This window comes from Adiantum capillus-veneris, chromosome 24 (genome assembly GCF_014529385.1).
Source record: "Adiantum capillus-veneris isolate H3 chromosome 24, ASM1452938v2, whole genome shotgun sequence".
Classification (NCBI taxonomy): domain Eukaryota; kingdom Viridiplantae; phylum Streptophyta; class Polypodiopsida; order Polypodiales; family Pteridaceae; genus Adiantum; species Adiantum capillus-veneris.
Genome location: NC_140954.1, coordinates 79,621,259 through 79,645,008, shown reverse-complemented (window position 1 = coordinate 79,645,008; position 23,750 = coordinate 79,621,259). Strand labels below are relative to the sequence as shown.

Here is a 23,750-nt window from a genome sequence, read left to right as displayed (position 1 = left end):
TGTTTAATTGGAAGAGGCTCTCTTTCCTACAATCATTGTACCTAAATAATTCTAATACTGAGTTATTTTTGTACTTATATGTTCATTGTTCCCTGGCCAACTGTCTTTTGAATGTAAAAATTCAATTATGTCTTATTAGTTAAGATTTAAACAGCTGCACACACACACAAGGATGGAGGGAGAGGGGAAAATGGCTCTTTGAATGCTCCTACAGCCTGCACGCCTCCCTCGTGAGCTTAGACAAAGAGAGAGAAGAGAGAGGGAGAAGGACAGAGCGATGGCGTCAGGAGATCGAATTTGGACAATCATTTTCCTTTAAAAGAGGGGACCTTTGAAATGGGAATTTGTGAAGATTCGAGCTATTAGAAATGAAGTAGACCCAGTAGCCTTGCTCATGTGAGCATGAATAGCAAGAAGTATTCATTTTATATCATTTTCGTCAAATAAGGAAAGGATATGTTCAACTCTTTCATAGTTTCTTTCGCCCGCCCTATGTCCACATTGGGCGGCGGAAGACAACCACCATTCCTTCTTCCAGTCTCTCTTGAGTGAACAATTAGATGGTGGAAGAGTGCAAAATGCATCTCCTCCACCCAGAGGATGGGATTTTAGGGGGCATCTTCCGCCTCCCCACTCGTGCTTGAAAAATTTAGTGTAATCCCACCTACAAATTTTAATTTGAAGGGTGAGAAAACCTACAAAATTTGGAGAAATCTAGTGTAATTTACTGTAAAAACTTTCAAAATTTAGTCAATTTACCTCTAGTATTGTAAATTTGTCAAATTTTTGGAGCAGTACAGTGTGAAACCAGCCTAAGGTGTCTCTAATCATAGTGTTGTTCTAAATGAGTCCAGACTCCAGATTTCACAATCATTTCCTCATAAACCTTTTGGCCTACCTCACCTGTAAGAGCGCATTCGCACGGTGGTGTTGGCAGCGTTTTGCCATCGTCAGCACCATTTTGTCGTTTGCTGAGAACGTTGCTTGCATCCCTCAACTCTGCCAATCTCAGCAAAGTTGGGAAAACTCAACCATCTCTCTCTACTCTCTCTCATCCGGAGTCCAAAGAAGACAACTGTAGCACATGGGAGTTAAGCACTATAGCAAAGATTGCTGATCTCAACAAAAATGCTGCTTTTGTAGCGTGCGAATGTGCCCTAGCTTAGAGCATGGTCACACGAGTCTTAGTTATTAATTATGTATAACTAAGCCAACTATGCCCAGACAGAGCATTAAACGAATAACTAAGCTTCTCACATGGTCACGCGAGGCTTAGTTATTCATTCATCCTCCCAACTAAGCCTTGAAACTATGCCAAAATGGGCATAGTTACAAAGGGTGGGTATAATTATCCATTTAATGCTTCTTTTAGCTTGTGACCAAGAATGAGGCTTAGTTATTTGTTCAAATAACTGATAACTAAGGGCAAATTCACACACATGGTAGGAGGGGGTAAGGATGCTGTTACTCTTTTTGGAGGTTTTTGCCAGCGAAAAAGCTTGCTGCACCTACGCGCCTGTCTTGTAGCTGCAAAACAAAGCTTACCATGGCTAACTCTGCCGTTTTCGACAGAGTTGGACTAACGAAGGCAATGTTAGAATAATAACGTCAAAAAAGCTGACGTAACTTTTAACCCCGCCTTCTCTACGTGCGGATCCACCCTAAAACTCGTGTGACCATATGATTATCTTGCTCCTCTAGTTTGTATTGGCAAGATCACTCCTGAGGCCTGCCTTTGAAAGACAGAGTCAAGACAGAGGACTACCACTATTTTAATGTGTCGCTCCTTTTGACTTTCTGGGCACACTCAATATCTCAAAATAGTAAAATATAAATATGTGGAATGGAATCTTGGTGGTATATTCCAATCTCCGAGTGTTTTTGACAATTGGCTTCACAAATAGGTATATTGAACAGAATCTGGAACTCTATGCATTTCCTAACATATCTGATTTTATATCTGCGAGAGTTGCCTTTACATTGTTTTATCTATAATTTAAGAGAAATTGATAAATACATTTTCTGGTACGTAGTAGAAAATCTAACTTGAAATTGTCTCTCCTCTACTTTCCACGCTATTTTTAATCAGCATGCCAAATTTTGCCAATCAAATTTGTGGGCTTCAATTCAGCTCCTCTTCTCTACTAAGAACCCATTTGTAATGTACATTCAAGCAGAGCGGCAGAGGAGCTGCGCCTGTTTATAATCTCTGCAAATCATTTCTTATTAGCAGCTCCACTCACAATTTGTCTTTCAGTTGTATGTCAGCAATCATTCAATTCTTACTTCATTTTGTACTCCGTATGTCAGTCCTTTCTTCCTTCACAGCACCTAGAGTCTACTCTCCAAGTGTAAATTTGCTGGTTCTGCACTCTCTCTTGAAACCGCTCACAAGACGATGAGTGCAGGCCCTTCCCTCCTGCCCTCCGTTGAGAAGGGCACCGCCAACAACACCAGGTTCAATGGAGAGCTTGATTTTGCAGAAAAGCCCACAATCAACCCAAGCTTCAATGGAGAGCCTGACTTTGCAGAAAAGCCCACAGGTTGGATAAGCAGCAGGTTGAGCCCCAGGTGGCTCATCTTCTGGCAGGAGGTGAAACTTCAATGCCACCTTGCTGGCCCGCTCATAGCGGTGAGCTTGTTGCAGATGGCATTCCAGATCATTGCCATCATGTTTGTCGGCCACTTGGGCGAGCTTGCGCTCTCGAGCAGCTCCATTGCTACCTCAGTGGCTAACGTCACTGGCATGTGTGTCATGGTAACATCTCCATCTCTGGCTTTAGAGTCTTATTTGTTTTGAACTCTCTCTCTCTCTCTCACACACACACACACACACACACCTCTCTCTCTCTCTCTCTCTCTCTCTCTCTCTCACACACACACACACACACACACACACACACACACACACACTTTTTTTTTTTGTAAATCAATTTGATTTAACTATCTGTGGGAAACCTCAAAGAGAGGAAAACCGACCAAAAAGATGTACAAGGAAAGGAACACAACTCTCTCTCTCTCTCTCTCACACACACACACACACACACACACACACACACACACACACACATGCACACGCACACACATGCACACGCACACGCGTGCACACACACACACACACATGATGGATACATGCATCACGTTATGAGGATTGTTATATGCATACACAGATACATATTTATGAAATTTTACATATCAAAACACACACAAATACAGTCTGTTTTACTTTTATCATAGCATTAGAGTACTCATATGCATGTGTGCACCATACAGGCACATGCATGCGTGCAATTGCTGGCTGCTATGATCAATGTTTTTGATTGAACACTTTATAAGTTCTGTGCATGTATGATCATGGACGCATATGTAACACTATTTTCAGCTCAACGCTCAGCTGGTATTGCTGAAGCAACAGAGTCATTGTTGAATCACAATTAGTATTTGGGCGATGATTAAGCAATCGTATACCCATGATTTTTGATATCAGATGGGCATGGCAAGCAGTCTAGAAACTTTATGTGGGCAAGCATTTGGAGCAAAGCAATATCGATTGATCGGGCTCTACTTGCAGACAGGACTAATAGTATTAAATATACTGGCTGTGTTTTTGTCCTTCATTTACGGATACATGGGGGAGGTACTGATTGCTCTTGGCCAAGATGAACAAATATCGCTTGAAGCAGGAAAATATGCAAAGTATTTGATACCGACTCTCTTTGCGCATGCCTCTTCGCAAACTTTGATCAGGTTCTTGCAGACACAAAGCCTAGTCTATCCTATGCTTGTGTGCTCGGGCCTAGCGGCGGCTATTCATGTGCCACTCTGTTGGCTACTTGTCTACAAGACGAGCTTGGGCTTCACAGGGGCTGCACTCTCAACAAGCATCTGCAATTGGATTAGTGTGATTCTTCTCTACGGCTATATCATTTTTTCTCCATCATGCTCCCTGACTCGGGCCCCTCTTTCGCTGCAATCATTGAAGTACATGGGAAGCTTTTTCAAGTTAGCATTACCTTCTGCCGCCATGCTATGGTAACCTAATTTTCCTTGATGACTTATGAGTAATGACAGCCTTTATCAGAGTATGGGGAATTGCCCCTGTAGGGCTCAGTATATGGTCATCGTCTACTTGTACTTGATAAGATGTTCTTAGCTTGTAATACATGTTCATTGGTATGGCTGTGTGTATTGTGAGGTGCAATACAGAAATAAGCCCTAGTTAATTAGCACTATTCAGCTTATTCACATTCAATGCTTCTGAGAACTAATCCAAGACATACCTTGAGAGAGAGAGAGAGAGAGAGAGAGAGAGAGAGAGAGTTTTATTAACGTCTTCTAGAGGCCGAACTCGGCCTATGAGACAAAACCATGTACATGTGTGTATCCTCTGGGTATCTAAAAAAGGATAAAAGTGCTGAAAAGGAACTGAACTAAAGTGATACAAGACTAGAGGTGAGGTGGTACAGTGCTGCAGTAATCGGATAAGAGGTGGGGTAATACATGTGCCAGTATACTGAGGGGATGGAGCTCTATCTCTAGTAGATGTGAAACTATATGCTCAGGGGGTACAATGATGAGATGCAATCTAGCTCCCATCTTGTAGAAAACTGAGGGTGTAGGATATCATGCATAGGAGGGTAGGGTGTGAAGAGCCCCTATAGTATGGCAGCTGGGTCGGAGAAGACTCGCTGTATCTCTCTCTGTCTGGCCTGCTCATATTGTGTCCGAATGTGGTAGATCTCCCTCTGGTGTGCTCATCGAGCATGGTATCCCTCTGCTCTAGGTCGTCTCCTGGCTCGGATCACATCTGCCTGCTGGAGAGTGACCCCTCTCTGTGTAGTCGTAGCAAGTGGTGCTGGAGTCGCTCGATGAAAGAAATCTGTAAGCTGGGACTATCTACTCCCATTGGATGACTGTAGTATCGGGTCTCTATGTCTCTGAATCTCAAGGAGAAAGCGCTCAAGCTGTCGCTGGTCTCTGGACTCCCTAAGCTCTTTGAGTGTAGGTTGCCCTGAAAACAGAGCAGGGTAGCGGCTGCGGATATCCTGGTAAGCTCGGCATCTACAAACATAATGCTCCTCGCTCTCCGCCTCTGCTGTACATACCCTACATATCCTCTGGTCTCTGGGAGTATGTGATGCTCAGCCTGTCTCAATGTCCAATCTGTGTGATGAAACTCTAATCTGTCCAATGGCTACTCTGGCACTGTGAGACATGTAAACAATGAACATCCATGTATCTAGGCCTCTGGATGAAGCCACCCTCTAAAATGGTCAAGAACTGATCCCTGTAGTACATCATCTTCGGTGGAAGAGACTGTCTTGGTGTGATCCATGTCTCTCTGATATACAGCTGCCAGAGATTCTGTTTGAGGATCCGATTCCTCTCCGCATGAGAGAGGCGAATGAATGGTGAGTCGGGGTCGTACTGAAATGGTGGTAGCTGCTCGATATCCAAGCCATGTGTGCTAAACCATTGTGTCATCTGTGCATACCATGATCCACTCTCTCCAGCCGCAGCTAGCTGGCGGGATGCCTCAAGTGCTCTGTATGATAGTCTGTCGGATGGCAGCTGTCGCACTCTCTGGACAAAGCATACTGTATGGAAAAGGGCCTCTACCAGCATAGGCAGTGCAGCTAGCTCTCCTCTGATGATGTCGTGGGGCACTGAGGATTTCCCGCATATCAGACGGGATAGCATGATAATCTATGGCCTCTCGACATGTGTCCACCAAGAACCTGTAAGGCTCGGCGCCCAATCTGGTGTTGCATACATGAGAGCTGGGAAGACTAATGTGTCGAAAAGCCACCCCTTGGTGCGGGGCTCCTGGAAAAAAGCCTGGTGGCATCGCCATCTCTGCTTTCCATTCCTTCATGTCCCTTTCCACTTGTGTTATCCACTTGTTTGTAAGCATGAAAGTAGCCTTCGTACAGGACTTGCAAACTGGTGAATTGCTCATGACCTCCATCATAACGGCCCTTGTTGCGCAGGCCCTCAGTTCTACTCGTGTTTAGTAACACTGCTGAGTACTAATGGGGTTCTGTTGCTCCAACCCGCACTGACTAAATGCGATGGCTGATGTTGAGAGCTCCACGCGATGGGCTGGCTGGCACCTCACGTAGAGAGAGAGAGAGAGAGAGAGAGAGAGAGAGAGAGAGAGAGTTTTTTACATTCTGTTTCAGGTTTGGTATTGAGGGCCCGGTTTACGTGCTGAGAAACAATTTTCTTCCCAAGATTGTGTGCATAAGCACGCAGGTCTTTCTTCTCTTTAGGAGAAAAGGAAACTGGCGATGGGCAGGCCGACCTTTAACTGGGGTGATTGCAACATCCCCTTCTTCTCTCACAAGCTCCTCCAACTGAGCGGAAGAAAACAGGAACAAGAAACAAGAAACAAGAAACAAGAAGAAGAACAAGAAAAACAGAGAGAAGAATCAAGAATCAAGAAACAAGAAACCAGAAACAAGAAGAAGAAAGAAGAAAGAAAGCGGGTGGGCAGCAGGGCAGCAAGGGAGGGCGCGCACACAACTGGGCAGCATGGCAGCGCTAGCGGGAGGGCGTGCAGGTGAACAAGGGGGGGAGGGCGCGCAGGTGGGCAGCAGGGCAGCGGGGGGAGGGCGTGCAGGTCAGCAGCAGCAGGGCAGCGGGAGGTGGAGGGCGTGCAGGTGGACAGCAAGGGAGGAAGGGCGCACAGGTGGGCAGCAGGGCAGTGGGAGGGAGAGGGCATGCAGGTCAGCAGCAAGGCAGCGGGAGGTGGAGGGCGTGCAGGTGGACAGCAAGGGAGGGAGGGAGGGTGCGCAGGGCAGCGGGAGGGGGAGGGTGTGCAGGGCAGAGAGAGAGAGAGAGAGAGAGAGAGAGAGAGAGAGAGAGAGAGAGAGAGAGAGAGAAATGAAATGAAATGAAATGTTATATTAACGTCTTCAAAAGGCCAAAGTGACCTATGAGACCAGAAAGTTACAATGTGGTGGATCTGATACAAAGTCAGAGTAACAAGATGACAAAAATGAAATGACAAATGTCACAATAAACTATGGAATCCTAAACTGCTAGGTGTGAACTAAGCAGCTAGCTGGGATAGCTAGATCACAAGAGATCCAGCATCGGTCGCCGGCGGATCTCATCAATCTCCTCCATGGTCAGCAGTTTGACCGGGCGTCGTGCATGTCGAGCCAAAGTGATCCGAATCCTCTGATGCAGCCTCCGCCGATGCTGTGTAGTCCTCCGCAGTCGTGGGCGTCTGGATCTCCCCAGCTCAGTCGCTCGGTCGATCAGTGTGCCTCTGGTGTGAGACGACGAGCTCTGCTGTGGTAGTAACTCCTGCGGGTGTCCAGTGGTGGCAGCTCTAAAGAAATCTGTGATCTGTCTCTGAGACTGGCTAGCCTCTCCTCTCATCAGGCTCTCTTTGTGTCAGCGTAGCTCGAGCAAAAACAAACCTAAGCATCTCTGATCCTCGTATTGCATGACTCTGGAGAATGGTCCAAAGCCCTCTCTGAACAAGCAATGGAAGCGGCCTCGTATCTCGTAGTAGACGGGGCAGTGGCATCTGTAGTGCAACTTTGTCTCAGGCTCGATGTCACATAGGGGGCATGTCCTGGCCTCTGCTGGTACTCCACTGTATCTCCTAGTCTCGATCCGCAGCTGGTGTGAAGATGTGCGTATCTGGCCGATAGCACATCGTATCCCATGAGACAAGTGGGTGTCCATGTATCTGGGCCTCGTCACAAAACCATCAACCGTAAGCTGGAGGAGATGCTCTCTGTAGAAAGCCATCTTCGTGCCCAGCTCTTGTGCTGGCTGTATCCATGTCCTCCTGGTGTCTAGCTGAGTCAAGTCCTGGCGGATGAGCTTGGTGATCTCGGACTGTGTAAGAGTCAGAGAGGGTGCATCGAGTGAGGACTGGAAGGGAGGCAATCTGTCTATGCTGAACCCATGCGCGTGAAACCATGATTTCATCTCCCCATACCAGCATGCTGTATCTCCCTGCATGGCTAACTGTCGAGAGGACTCAAGTGCAAGGCGGGAATATCTGTCTCTGGGAAGTTCCCACATGCGGTGTATGAAGGAGACAGATCTGGTGAGCGCCTCAACCACTAGTGGGGGGGCCGCTAGCTCTGCTCGAACAATAGCACGTGGTACCGAGGCCTTGGCTCTCATGAGCCGCGAGATCATAGAGACCAGAGGCTTCTCCATGTCCCCCCATCCATCACTGCGGCCTGTCCTCCCGTGATGATCCAATGAAGGTCCCCAAATCTCAGCTCCATAAAGCAATGCAGAAGCCACCAGAGTGTTAAAGAGCCAGAGCTTCGTCCGAGGCTCCTGAAACTGAACCTGTGAACACATCCTTTCCAATCTACCCAATGCTGCATGGGCTCTGGTCAGTCTAGTCTCTGCTGCTCTCCTCAATGAGAATGCTGGCCCACTAAAAACCACTCCGTGGTAAGTGTACGCAGAGAGAGAGAGAGAGAGAGAGAGAGAGAGAGAGAGAGAGAGAGAGAGAGAGAGAGAGAGAGAGAGAGAGAGAGAGAGAAATGAAACGATATATTAACGTCTTCAAAAGACCACAATGACCTATGAGACCATCAGATACAAAGTGGTGAATCTAATACAATGTCTAAAGTACAAGTACAAAAAGTACTGAATGTAATATGTGAAAAATGAAAAATGAAGTGTGAAAGTGAAATGTAGAATAGGCCCTCAATGACACTCTGGGTGTCGTGCTAGAATGCCTCTGATCCTCTGATGGAGTCTCCGTCGATGGAGTGTGCTCCTGTGTCTCGGTCGTGGTCGTCTCGATCTCCCGAGCTCAGTCACCCTGTCAATGAGGGTGCCTCTGGTATGAATGTGGGTACAACTCTGTGCTGGTGGTTGGTCTCCGGGCTCCCTCGATCCAAAGAAATCTGTGATCTGTCTCTGTGAGACTGTCGTACTCCATGTCTCCTCAACAGACTATCTCTATGTCGATGTAGCTCAAGTAGATATAAGCCAAGGCATCTCTGATCCTGATACCTCATGACTCTATCAAAACCCTCCGTGAATAAGCAATGGAGGCGCCCTCGTATCTCATAATGCACAGTGCAGTGGCATATGTAGTGTAGCCCTGTCTCTGGCTCTCTATCGCATAGTTGGCATATCCTATACTCCAGTGGTATCCCTCTGAATCTACCCGTCTCAATCTCCAGCTGGTGTGAGGATGTGCGAATCTGACCAATAGCACATCGCAGACCATGAGACAAATGAGTGTCCATGTAGCTCGGACGAATCACAAACCCATCTCCCGAAAGTTGGAGAAGATGCTCTTTGTAGAAAGCCATCTTCGTGCCCAACTCCTGCATCGGCTCTACCCATGTCCTCCTGGTGTCCAACTGTATAAGATCCTGACGAATGAGTCTAGTGATCTCCGTCCGTGTGACTGGCAGCGAGGGTGCATCGAGGGAATACTGAAAAGGAGGCAGTCTATCCATGCTGAAACCATGCCTCTGAAACCATGAGGTCATCTGCGCATACCAACATGATGCGTCTCCCTGCATCGCTAATTGTCTAGAGGACTTGAGCCAATCTAGTATATCTGCCTCTATGTGTATCCCATAGACTGTGCATAAAGGACACTGATCTGGTAAGAGCCTCAATCTCTATAGGAGGGGCGGCTACCTCCGCCAAATAATCACATGTGGTATGGAGGCCTTGGCTCTAATCATCCGGGATATCATAAATACCAAGGGTCTCTCCATGCTCCTCCAACTGTCATGATTCATAGATGGTCCCCAAACCTGGACCCCATAAAGCATAGCTGAAGCAACCAAAGTATCAAAGAGCCATAGCTTTGTTCGTGGTTCTTGAAACTGAACCTGCGAACACATCCTCTCTAGCCCTCCCAATGCAGCATAGGCTCTGGACAGTCTAGTCTCTGCTGCTCTCCTCAGAGTAAATGTCCCGTGAATACCACCCCCAGATATGTATATGCATCTGTGTACTCCAGTGTCCTGACCATATACGAGTGTAGGTGCCGATCTCTTGACCCACTGTGGTGTGGTGTTAAACACCATAACCTTGGTTTTACCAAGGTTCACAGACAATCCACTATCCTCTGCAAAGCTGTGCAATGCATCCAACTGTCTCTGCATGCCCTCTGGTGACTCTGATATCAACACAATATCATCAGCATATAATAACAAAGGCATCCATGTCCCTGCTAGCTGAGCGCCTCTATCGCCCTCTCTGTCAATGTAGTGAGAAACCTCATCTACATACATACCAAATAGTGTAGGGGACAAAGGACACCCCTATTTCACTCCAATAGTGGAATGAACAATGTCAGAAATCTCCTCAAGAGTGCGTACATGGTCAGTCACTGAGCCGTATAAAGCCATGATCCCCCATATGATCTTTGTGGGTACTCCCAACTTTAGTAGCCTGCGCATCAATCTGGCCCTCAGCACTGTGTCAAATGCTTTGCGGAAGTCCACAAAGCAACAATACATCCGTCTCCCATGTGCCCGACCCTCCTCAATAATGGCTCTGAGTGTAAGAATATGGTCCAAAGTGGAGAAACCCCTCCTGAATCCAGCCTGTCCTGCTGCTCGTATGCCCTCATTTTCTGCCCATTTACTCAGTTGCTGTTCAAGAATGGATGCATACAACCGTGCCAATGTGTGCCCTATCATAATAGTACGGTAGTTCCCTGGCACCGTGGGGTCCCCTGCCTTGAAGAGACGTACAATAGTAGATAATCTCCAAGACTCGGGTAGTCCCTCACACATGACACGGTTAAACACCGTGCAAGAACCTCTGACAGTAAATCTCTAGCATGTATGAAGTGCTCTGCCACCAAACCATCATGATCATATGCTCTCCTAGTCCTCATCCTGTCAATGGCGTTCTTCACCATCTCAGTGGTAAAGAAGGTACTAGTGGCTGGACATGGCTGGATTCTGGGTAAATGTATAGTGGATATCGTCCCTTCGACAATGGAGAACGATTACTCTCATGTCTTCCGCGTATAAGATCTTTGCTCGCATGATCGGTATGCGCCTGAAACCCTTTATGCCCGATCTCATCCAACAAACAGGTTTTGTGCAAGACTGTTGTATTTTGTATAACATCTTCGCTGTCCATGAGGCAGTCTAGTGGGCTTGTCAGACAGATCAGCCTATAGCGTTAATGCTTCTTGATTTTGAGAAGGCTTAGGATAGAGTAGATTGGGGTTTCTTAAAGGGCACTATTCAGAGGATGGGTTTCTTGGTGTGTGCATTATACCGAACTGATTCGAGTGCTGTCACTATTAGAGGCCACACTCGGACTACGTTTTCCTCTGTCTCGCTTAGTCCGATAAGGATGTCCCCTGGTAGCCTACTTTCTGTTTTTTGCGAAGGCCATGTCTCTACTCTTGTGGCACAGGACCCCACCATTGAGAGGTCTTACTATGCCTTTGGCTGACACATCAGATTTGTTGGATCAGGAGTATGTAGAGGACACTATGCTCTCTGTACGATAGGACACACCCACCTTGGACAGTCTACGGGATTTCTTGCTACCTTTTGCTTGGCGAGTGGTGCTCTCATAAATTGGCACAAGTCTTTTGGTTTTCTTGTAGGAGTGGAAGAGGATTGTTAGTGGGGTGCATGAAAATTGCACTTGGTTACATAGACAGAAGACTTGCAGATATTTGGGTTTCCATGTTGGCATAGATGTGTCACTTTAGCCACAGTTTGCCCCCGTTTATAGTCTATTAGGAAGAAACTTTTCCATTGGTCATCCTTGCATTTATCTTTGGGTGCTGGCAGAGCCCTTGTGGTGAATCAGATTCTTCTTGTGACGGCTTGGTTCACCACATTCTGCATGACTCTTCACTTTGGCATTATGGCGAGATTAAGGCACCTTGTATGCAACTTTTTGTGGGGTCGCTTAGCTAGCTTTACTGATACTCGTCCGCGAGTCCATTGGAACACAATCATTTCTTAGAGAGGAGGGAGGATTGGGGATTATTGAGAGAGAGAGAGAGAGAGAGAGAGAGAGAGAGAGAGAGAGAGAGAGAGAGAGAGAGAGAGAGAGAGAGAGAGAGAGAGAGAGAGAGAGATTAATACTTGTTTCCTTTTGGCAGTTTAGAGTGGTGGTGTTACGAAATTTTAGTTCTTCTTTCTGGTTTATTACAAAACCCTGAGCTCCAAACTTCTACACTTTCAATATGGTTGGTTCAATTCCACTGATATGCTGCAAGAGTTAAAGACAGTTAATGAGTCCTAAATTTTTTATCACTTTTTGGAACAGCCTCAACTTTGCCAACATAACGTTTCAAATACCGTTTGGTCTTGGAGTGACAGTAAGGTCAGTTTTGTTTTTCCAGGTCTGCAGAGGAGGGCATTTTTAAACTGCTTGATTTTGAAATTCTTTAGTGGAACATTTGTTTGCACAAGAGCAGTCTTGCATGGAAGTCTTAAGTCTTCAAAACTTAAGGCCTCATTGCTTTTTGCATTTTGGTTCCTGCAGCACAAGGGTATCCAATGAATTAGGGGCAGGCCGACCTCAAGCAGCTTATCGTGCAGTGCTTGTTGGAGAAACGCTGACTGAAATTCAAGCTTGTATCGTGTCAATTCTCGTCCTGTCATTTCACCGTGTGCTGGGGCATGTTTTTAGTGGAGATAGTGAAGTCATAGAAGCTGTGTCTGGGATGCTGAAGCTACTGGCAATCTCTTCATTTCTAGACAGCAATCAAGCAGTTCTCTCAGGTTACTTATTTTCAGCTCTGATTTAGTATCTTTGGTATTTTTCTTCTTCAACAGGATGTCATATGCTGTATCATGAAATTTGTTGTTTCATGAATCTAGTGACCCAGAAAGTTAAGTTTCAGCGTTGTGAGTGGGAGAACGAGGGTTTAGGATTTGGCCCTGCTGTCAATGAGCTTTCTTTTATGAAATCTACTCTTTCTTTTGAGGGGGAAGTTACATAAGTTAAGGTCTAGGTACAGTGGTTTTGCATGCCAGCCTGAGGCCACAATCTACAAAGCTCAAATCACATGCATGCAAGAGTTTCTAACTGGGCAGTATGCTGGTATTTGGGCTCCCCACTACCGTTTCTGAGTTGGCATATGGCTGATTCAGATGGTACTGGTTTGGAAAGGAGTCTGGAGGGTCTTGTGATGTAAATATGTGATACATCTCTTGGGAAGCCTTCTACTTGCTTTTAGTAGGAGCAGACATGCTGTAAATATCTACTTTTTATGTAGATTATGGGCTTATAAATAGAAGGATATTTGTTCATACTAGGGAAAAACATCCTCTTAGCTAGATAGCGTAAGCCTGCAATGAGGGTTATTTTACAGGTCTTGAACCTTTGAGCCTTTAAAATTTGAGCTTGACCCAGGTCTTTGTCATGGTTGAATCTTAGTTCAAGAAGCCACCTTCAAACTTAGGTAGAAATATGTCATCTAACACTACAAGGTTGCACTCTTTTATCTTGCCAATGGTGACCGGCTAATTTGAGTATTCATCTTGATTAGTCTGAGTGAAGTTCACTCTTCAATTTTGTGATAGTGTGCAGGGAAACCTTTTGGTATAAACCATGACCCATTTGAAAAATTTGTGTTCTTAAGGTATCAGTTTATACAATTGAAACGTTCATACTGAAAAGCGTGAGCGAGAGCGTGTGTGAGTGTGTGTGCAACAATGGAGAAGAGAGAAGAAGAGGAGACCTGTGTTTGCAGGGCCAAAACTCACTTTGAATATGTGAGCCTCCTTATTTTATTATGTACATAAAAGAATAAGTGTAGTGGGTGGGCGCCTAGCCTAACCGGCCACATGGGGATTTACCTCAACAACCTCCCACGTAAAGGCCAATATGGCCGTGAGGGAGAAAATAAAAGGAAACCATACAAAACCTGTAAAAGGTCTTCATCAAGTATGACCTCAGCCAACGCCCACCACTGGCTCACTGAATCTGTGTGCATCCAGCTCTAACAGTGGAGCGATCAACCACATACTCCTCACCAAAGCCTCACACATCCCGCAGGTATCTCAACATACACTGCAAAGTGTCCCTATCTCAAGGCCAACATCAGCCATTGCATGGCTAACTACTCCCACTGCAAATGCACCTATTGCAAATGCAATTTCGGGTCTCGAGATCAACATCTCGTACATGAGACTCCCGAATGCTGATGCAATCCTGGGAATCTCTGCCAATCTCACCATCTTAATCAAATCTGGCTCAAAAATTCACTCATGGCAATCATCACGACATGCGGACTCCGATCCCTGGAACCCACATCGCATATCACATGTGTACCAAAAGCATCTGTCTGTCTTGAACCCTGTGTGTCGAGAGAAATATCCAGCTCCAACTCATACGCATGAGCCTCTGGCCTAAGCATATCCATGAATGACTGAATCACGACGAAATCCTCAGCACTCAAGCCATCCATATCCGTCATCGTATCCACGAATGACAAACCCTGCTGCATAACTGTCTGCACAACTGGCTCAACATGCTCACAAACTAGAGCATCATGCATCCTATTCGCAAAGGAGACACGTCCCGTCTCTATGCATGGTTGCATACTCACGAAGACTATACCGTCTCGAATGTGATGTACTCGCATCGCATGAATCGTGCCAGCACTAGCAACTCTCGCTATGACTAGATGTCCGCGATGCAATTCGAAACTGTGCTCGTCGAGCACCACCTGGTGTTCGCTGTTTCGTAACTGACTCATAGAGATCAAGCTCCTAGCACATGGCGTACATCTCGCAACATGTATGATGTACCACTCGACAATAATAGTCTGACATCTCATACACCAACTATGTCATGTGCTGAACCATGAGCTAGACACACACGTCTAAGCATACCACTAGCATATGTGCTAAACCACTCACGACTCGACGTGACATGAAATCTAGCACTCGCATCTAGTATCCAATGCAGACAGTCTGAATGACATATCTCAAAATCGGTGAGGATTCCGAGAAAACTTTCTTTGCAAAGTGAAGAGCATGAAAAATCGGTCAGGAATCTCGACAATCAGCCTGAACGGAAACCTTTTGACATACCAAAATAGATCTGCAAAAACATGTTGAAGTTTTTGCTGCTTCCCCCGCCTGCTTTCTTGCCAAGCTCCAATGGTGCTCTCCAATCCTCAAGCTCTGATACCGGCTGAAGTGCCCGAGCAAGAGCGTGTGTGTGTGTGTGGAAGAGAGAAGAAGAGGAGACCTGTGTTTGCAGGGGCAACTCTCACAAAGCTGTCCAAACCTGGCGAGGGCTGAAAACGCAGGTTTCTGACCTGATTTCGGCAGCACAACGGCACAAAAACCCTGGTAGGTCCAAAAACACCTGTCTAGGACGGATTCCCTCGCAATTTGGGAGCTTTCTGGTGAGCTGTAACAGAATTTCAGCGTGCTGTAATTCTCTGTTTTTCTGCTGTCGGGTGCCCAAAATCTTGTACACGCATCCCAAGGCTCTCACGGAGCTCCCCTGGTGTTCCCTTGTAGTTTAGGTGCGAAACCCTAAACCTGTAGAAAAACACAGCAGGTTGTAATTCTCTGTTTCGGATCGTTTTAGCGGAGCGAACACGCCTATGCGTCTCCCTAGGGCTCCAGCACGCAATGGGATAGTTCTTCTATAAATTGGACGAGTTTTCACCGAGAAAACTCTCCAAACTCGCAACCTTCCGCAATGGAACTATGCGTACCTGGGGGATTAGCAGGTAGCTAATCGGTTCCTGTTCAGAAGGCTCTTGCCTTGGCAAACGCGCATAAATCCCCAGAACTGTACATATTCATCTGAGTAGCCCAACTAGTAGGGCATTACCATATGTGCCAAAGTGGAGAGAGAGATGCATGAGAGTAAATCATCGCGCTACATGAGATAGAGTAGAAGGCAAGCTTTCCATTAAAGCTGTCAACGTGCACCCACAACTCACACACACACTATAGGTCACTTAATGAACAAAAATCAGCCCTTGCCTCAAAATGGGCACCCCCTCTTGCTGGGGTGTCCTGCAGATGGCGCTCCTTCTGTCAAGTGTCCAATTTGCCCCTTTGAGTTAATTCCCTAGTTCGGACTGGCCCGACTAGTCCTAGACTAACCGACCTAGACTCCCGATGTGATAAACCTGTTTGGCCGCAGCCGTTTCACATCTGGCCATGCAATATCCACTTGCATCTTTTCAAGGGTTTCGGGAAAACAAGTAAAAATAAAATAAAGAAAAATATATAATACATATTTAGAGAAGGCAACAGGAAAAATACACCTCCTAGTGACAACTTTGGCCGTAATTGTTTAGTAATGCATAAGTTTCCATGCATCATGAGAAAGTCATTCTTAAGCATATAGTACTCATGATGTTGCCCATCAACAAGCTGATCACAGATCCTTGCAAAATCTAAATCTTCAGCATATTGTGTCTTCATTTCGTCTAGTTCACAATGGTACGGAATTGACACTGCTGAAATTTGGGGCTTTCGTGACAACGCATCAACCACCACGTTCTTTTTCCCTTGCACATGCACAATTTGAAAATGGAACATTGACAAGATGTTTGCCCATCGCATGTGCTTCTCAGACAACTTCGTTTGTGTGAGAAAGGTTTGATGATATGTTTGGACAACAAAATAAGCCCCTAGCAGATAGTGTTTCCAACTAGTGAGAGCTTGAATTACTACCAGCAATTCTCTCATAGACTTGCACGTTCCCTTTGGTCTTCAAAAGAATTTTGCTCTCATATGCGACTAATCGGCCATTCTGCATTAGAACTACACCAAGACTATGGCCACACGTATCACACTAAACCACAAAAGGTTTCGAAAGATCTAGCAAAATGATTACCGGATCTGAAGTCAGCTTCTCTTTCAAGTGTTTGAAGGCTAAAATTTCCTTGGCAGTCCACTTGAAAGTAACTCCTTTTCCTTGCAGTGCATGGAATAGAAAAGCAATCTCTAACAACATTTCGGATGAACCTCTTGTAGTAGGAACATAAGCCTAGAAAGCTTCGAATTTCATGTACGGACTTTAAGTCTGGCCATGATCTAATTGCTTCCACTTTGGCGGGATCCATGCGTACCTCATCCTTTGAAACAATGTGCCCAAGGAAGTGAATCTCTTCCAAAAAGAATTCACTCTTCTTCGCATTAATGAGTAGCGTGTTCTTACATAACTCATTGAAAACTGCGGTCAAGTGATCCCTAATACCTATGCTCCTCTTCGGACTTTGAGTAGACAATCATGTCATTAAAGAAGGTACCCACGAAGTTTCTGTGGGCTAAAAATTCTGGCCATCATTCTATTAAACGTGGCAGGAGCATTTGTGAGACCAAATGGCATGACAAGAAACTCATAGAGACCAAATGTTGTCCTGAACGTAGTCTTATGGACATCTTCTGGCCTAATGCGTAACTGATGGTACCCACTCTTTAGGTCTATCCTTGTAAACATTGACGCTCCCTCAAGCTGCTCAAGAATGTCATCTATCCTTGGTATGGGGAACCTGTTCTTGATTGTATTCTTATTCAAGGCGCGATAGTCAATGCACATGCACCATGAACCATCCTTCTTCCGTACTAGGAGTACAGGCGAACAAAAAGGGGATGAACTGGGCTGAATCAGCTCCTTCTCTAAAAGCTCGTTGACCTGACTCATAATCTCTTTCTGTTGGACTGCACTAACCCTGTATGGGGGTCTATTCGGTGGACTAGAACCTGGCACAAGATCTATGGTATGATCCTCAGGTCCTTCAGGAGGTAACTCCCATGGCAAAGAGTCCGAAAAACAATCACTGAAACCACTCAAAAAAGTTGACTTGTCTTTATCTAAGGTATATCTAAGGTAGACAAACTAGATACAACTTCAGGTACTTCTTTTGCAAAGATCGGCTATTTCATCTGTAATAAAAAATCATCTTACTGCGTACTGGAACGGACTCGCCTTCAAGCTTTACATCAAGGACATGAGTCTTTCCTCTATGTACAAGGGTAATCTTTTTGTTGTAAGTATCCACCATAGCATGCAACCTGTAACATCATGGGATACCCAGTAACATATCACAACCCTCAAGTGGCATAATATGAAAATCTTCCGCATCCACATAGCTCTGAATGTGCAGACGAAGCTTCCCCAAAATGGGATTAATAGGCTTTGAATGACCTGGGCATTGCAAACCTGCTTCCCCTGTCATACCCATCTCCTCTGCATGAATGCCCAACTTTGATGCCAATTCTGGTGATATGAAATTTGCACGGGCTCCTAGATCAAAGAAAACTAGCACGGTCTGGTCTCTAACTTTACCCCAAGCTCTGCACAGTTCCGTGGCATCTATGTTTGGCTGGTCACTAACCAAATCTGGAACAAGTCCTGCACTCGGCTTTGGTTTCTTCCCTTTATGGTCTGACTTGTCATCCTTATCCTGTGACTTCTTTTGTGGGCATTCATTTGCAAAATATCCTTCCTCTTCACAAATGTAGCATTTCTTGGCCTCCCTAAGAGCTTTCCATTCTTCAAAGGTTTTGCCAAAAAGATGCCTTTTTTGTCCTTGTCCTCGTTCCCAAGAAGATTTAGACTGCTTCTTGGACGTGTTAGCTTCTTCATTGGAGGGCTTCTTTGTGGTAGGCACAGAAGGCTTTGCTGCAACATTGCCCTTGGCTGAAAACTGTTTGCCTTGGGACCCTTTCTTGTGTGTATTAAATCCATCAGAATTGCCACTCTTGCATTCTCAATCAACTGGAACATATTCATAACAGTAGTATTTGTGCAGTAGTCCCTGATTTTCTTGGGTAATCCGCAACAGTACTTATCAATCTGTTTTGACAATGGCACAAATCTGTAAGAGGTGACTAGCAACAATGCGGCCCCAAATTGTTTATTGTACTCTTCCAGATTCGCACACTGTTTAGCATTCAACTCGTGCCATTCTGTCATCACATCCACTTCAAAAGTGTTTGTCAGCCATGCAGGTGCAAAAAGCTGTTTGAATTGGACCCACGTTGTTGGGGCTTGACCCTGGTTCAACGATGCGCTCCACCATTGGAGCCCATTCCCTTTCAAGAAAGTGGCAGCCTTGCGTATCTTTGAAGATTCTGTGAAGTTTCCTCCAGCATAAGCTGCATCAAACTGCTGTATGAAGGTCAAAGCCTTCAATTGCTCTTCAGTTCCTCTGAAAGTTTCAAACTTCACTCCCTGCCCACCTTCCTTGTAATCCTTTGGCTGACTCAAAGGAGCCACATTATCATAAACAGGTGCCTGAAAAAGTGGTGCTCCACGATTGCCCATTCCAGCACTCGTGTTTTACCTGTCATACCTGCATTTTGGGCGTATGGCTGCGAAAAACCAGCCATACCAAATTGTGTTCCAGGCACTCTAAATTGACCATAGGCACCCTAAAATCCTGGTTGGACACCCATGTTCGCGTACAAAGGGTTACCCATGCCTGTTTGCATTGTCCCGAACACATTCCCTGGCATATAACCTGTGGAAGGTCAAGCCATAGCTTGAAACACTGAACCACCTCCAAAATAACTAGGATAAGTAATAGGTAATGGAAGGGTCTGACGCATAGCCTGTTCATTATTCCCTTGACCATTCACAAACGGTTCGTGTCTAGCTAAAGCAAGTTGCTTTGGATCATTGGACACGGCTGGTTGCTCAACCACATGGGCTTTCCCTCGAGCATCATGAGTCCTCTGCGCATTGGAAATCTCCTTTTCCTGCAACGGCTTAGTCATGCCCTATGTAGGAGGCTGAAAACCCTGTGTCAGAGCCTGAAATTCCTGTGTAGGAGCGTGTAAGAACTCCTGCATCCTTGGATTGCTAGCCAACTACTGAAACATGTCCATGCAGCAACGCAGTTGAGCTCTAAACAACCTGTCCTCTTCTTGAAGAGTTGAAGGAACTTTCTTTGTGCCATGTGAGGAAGATCCCTCTTCAGGTACTTGGTCTCTCTTCTCTGCCATAACGACAAGCTCTGTGTTGCTTTCACCTACAACAATCCATGGTGCACTTTTTGAAGAAAAAGCGACTATCTCGTCGATGGAACCATATAACCGGTCTGTACAACGTAGAGGGCGGTACTATTTCAAATACCTGCTAACTTTACATAGAGCACTGTGAAGAAAAGAGAACAGAGTTGCGTCTAACGACTAGAATGTCACTGCGCACATGAGACTGACACCCTGTAGGCCCCAAAAGTTGGCGTTCCTTTCCGTATTTCTTTATTCAATTAATAGTTGACGATCCGTACACTCAAACCAAACTCTTACAAAGCTGTCCAAGCGAGGGCTGAACAGTGAAAACGCAGGTTTTTGACCTGATTTCGGCAGCACAACGGCACAAAAACCCCTTTAGGTCCAAAAACACCTTTCTAGCACGGATTTCCTCGCAATTTGGGAGCTTTCTGGTGAGCTGTAACAGAATTTCAGCGTGCTGTAATTCTTTGTTTTTTTGCTGTCGGGTGCCCAAAACTCTGTACACACATCCCAAGGCTCTCACGGAGCTCCCTTGGTGTTCCCTTGCAGTTTAGGTGCGAATTTCTAAGCCTGCAGAAAAACACAGCAGGCTGTAATTCTCTGTTTCAGATGTTTTTAGCGGAGTGAACATGCCTATGCGTTCCCAAGGGCTCCCACACGCAATGGGACAGTTCCACTGTGAATTGGACGAGTTTTCATGCGAGAAAACTCCCAAACTTGCAATCTTCTGCGATGGAACTGTGTGTACCTATGGGGGATTAGCAATTAGCTATTCCGGTTCTTGTTCAGAAGGCTCTTGCCTTGGCAAACACGCATAAACCCCGAGAACTATACATATTCATCTGAGTAGCCCAACTAGTGGGGCATTAGCATATGTGCCAAAGGGGGGAGAGAGATGCACGAGAGAAAATCATCGCGCTACATGAGACAGAGGAGAAGGCAAGCTTTCCATTAAAGCTGTCAAACTGTACCCACTACTCAGACACACACGGTAGGTCACTTCATGAACAAAAATCAGCCCAAGCCTCAAAATGGGCGCCCCCTCTTGTTGAGGTGTCCTGCAGATGACTCTCCTTTTGCCAAGTATCCAATTTGTCCCATTTGAGTTAATTCCGTAGTTGCTACTCACTTATAAAGTTGTAAGTGACTTTTCGAGTGGCCCAGACTTCATTTGGCGCACATAGGCTTCCATACTCATTAGAATTCAGTGCTAACTAGCCCGACCAGTCCAAGACTAACCGACCTAGACTCTCGATGATGTGAGAAACTTGTTCGGCCGCAGCCGTTTCACACTGGCCATGCAATGTCTACTTGCACCTTTTCAACGGTTTCGAGAAAACGAGTAAAAATAAATTAAAGAAAAATATAAAATACATATTTAGAGAAGGCAACAGGAAAAATACACCTCCTGGTGACAGCTGTTGCATACTCTTCGCAGTCATTGGGATTCCTCAACCTGCTCCTCTAGGGCAGCGGAGCAATGTCGATGGGTCTTCCTTCACACATGGGCGAGAGCTTAGTTCTTTTCTGTTGGAAGTATTACCATATTACATGGCATCATGCACCCCCACATTGGTGTATTTTACACTCATCGTACAAACCACCTTGATGTTTACATAGCCTACACATTGTTTTCCCGCTTTTGTACTTTCTCTGGGTGATAAGCCATTGAGCATCTTCGGAGGTCTCTTATGTAGAGAGAATACAACTCCTTTTCTTGCCAAAAGAGAGAGAGAGAGAGAGAGAGAGAGAGAGAGAGAGAGAGAGAGAGAGAGAGAGAGAGAGAGAGAGAGAGAGAGAGAGAGAGATGATTGCACATACAGGACTTCCAGTTGGGACTCGGCTAGCTACTCTGGGTCATGATCCGTTATGTACTCGCTGTCCTTTGCGACTACTTGAGTCACCTGCACACTGTCTTTGGTCGATGCTCAGCTTCCCATGTAGTGTGGCTTGCAGTTTTCTTTCTACTTAGCAGAGCAGGTGTTCAACATGGATTTCTTACTTGGGGATCTATCTCATGGTTGATGCCGATGCTCGGCCCCCGTCTTTTCTACGAGGGCTCAGACACAGATCCAGCCTTTATGCTCACCTCGGCTGGTTATTGGCGAGGGACTTTGGCTATGTTACCACAGATTGCTTGGCAGGGGGATTCTCAGACACGTGATGAAGTTTTTTCAGTCATCACTAGTATTACACTATGGAATGTTTGGAGAGCTTGTTGTCTCCACATTCTAAGTGCGGCTCCACAGCTCCTTCAGGATACCCTCACTGCCATTTGGCTGGACATCATTCACACCCTGATTTGGCAGTGGGATTCTTCCTCAGGTACATCTCGAGCAGCCGAGGCTCGCCGATTTGCCTTCCTTCGGCGTTGGGCACGATCCCCACTCTTCTTCACACTTACAGGTGGCGAGATTACGTGGCATTATGCCCCTCCTCGGTGGTTTCTCCTCCACTTGTCACACCGACCACCATGAGATCGTTCTAGTCGAGTTGTCACTATAGTGGCTCTCCTCCTTACATTCAGCTTGTACACCCCACGTGATAGGCTATTTTGGCATCCGTTGGGGATTATATTGTACTCAGTAATATACAGCCCTAACTTTTTCCCAAAAGAGAGAGAGAGAGAGAGAGAGAGAGAGAGAGAGAGAGGGGATTGATTTTCCACTATGACGAACGGCTTTCCACCTTAAGCTGTCACAAACTACCGACGTGTCAAGCCAGTGAAGAACGAAGCCAACTTGCAGATCCCGGCTGAGGGGCCTAAACCCTAGAAGAAGCAGAAGCAACAGAGGAAGTCTTGCCAAGTGGCCTATTTTCAAAGAAGAGTTCCCACCAACTTACGGGACCCCGTCCGATGGGGCCCAGGGGACCTAAAGACAGTAATAAAGCAGGACACACACTCTCAAACTCTCTTGCGAATTCAAGTGATGACGTGGCATTGCTGTACGGATCCCCTGCAAAAGGCGTTGATATGCTGACGTGGCAGACTGGACGGACAATCCCGCAATTTACGTTGACAGTGCCACGTGGAAGCTGTATGGATTTCCTGCTTTTGTGCAACCTGCTTTGGGCCAGATGCTTTTAGAACTTGAAGCTTTTCATGTAACTGCTTTTTATGGCCAAGGGTCTTTAAATATGAACCAACGGCTCATTCTCTAGCATGCTTTCGCGTGAAAATGCAGAGGTTGGAGTACATGCGATGTACAGAGTTCAAGCGTTATAAAGAAATATCGAAAGGGGCACCAGCGCTTGGGGCCAGTGCTCTCTCGAGGTGGAACTCTGCCACTCCCTGTCTCCTGTATCGTACATCTCTTTTAGTTCAGTTGTTATTTGAAGCACAATTACTCGGAACGGGAACGGGGAACGGGAACGGGAGGGTCCGGGACGGGGAGTAGGAGGGGGGTTGGAACAGGAACGGGGCTAACCTCCATTCAGCTTACTCCCAAATCAACTCCTAAACAACCCCAAATCTGTCCCCAAACCTACCCTCAAATTGCCCCAAATATGTCCCCTAAACAGCCCCAAATCTGCTCCCAAATGCCTACTTTTTCTTGTTCCACCTTGCCCCCCTCCCCCCCTTTCCGGAACACCATTCCGGAACGGCGTTTCGTTCCCGACTCCATTTCGGGAATGCCACGGCCACTGGCCACCGGACGGCCATTTTTTGATTGTCTTCCGGCCATTGTCTGGCCAAGATATTCCGGTGAAGGGGAAAAAAAATCTTGGGGGCTTCCGTCCCCGAGGCCCCCAAAGTTGCCCCTGAATTTGCTCCGTACCATCCACGATCACAAATAGAGATCTCATCAG

At 46.1% G+C, this 23,750-nt stretch overlaps 1 protein-coding gene across 3 annotated transcripts in view; it reads left to right on the top strand.

Annotated features, from left to right (window-relative positions):
• Positions 1-2,095: 2,095 nt before the first annotated feature.
• Positions 2,096-23,750, top strand: part of LOC147426641 (protein DETOXIFICATION 16-like) — a 106,139-nt gene continuing 84,484 nt past the window's right edge. The window contains exons 1-5 of one of the 3 annotated variants that reach the window (XM_086499241.1): positions 2,096-2,758; positions 3,488-4,032; positions 12,095-12,181; positions 12,262-12,318; positions 12,481-12,719. In XM_086499241.1, coding sequence (XP_086355367.1) covers positions 2,399-2,758; positions 3,488-4,032; positions 12,095-12,181; positions 12,262-12,318; positions 12,481-12,719 — 1,288 coding nt within the window. In that variant the 5' untranslated portion in view covers positions 2,096-2,398. The remainder of the gene's footprint in view (positions 2,759-3,487; positions 4,033-12,094; positions 12,182-12,261; positions 12,319-12,480; positions 12,720-23,750) is intronic. The other 2 variants (XM_086499240.1, XM_086499239.1) reach the window with 2 other exon arrangements.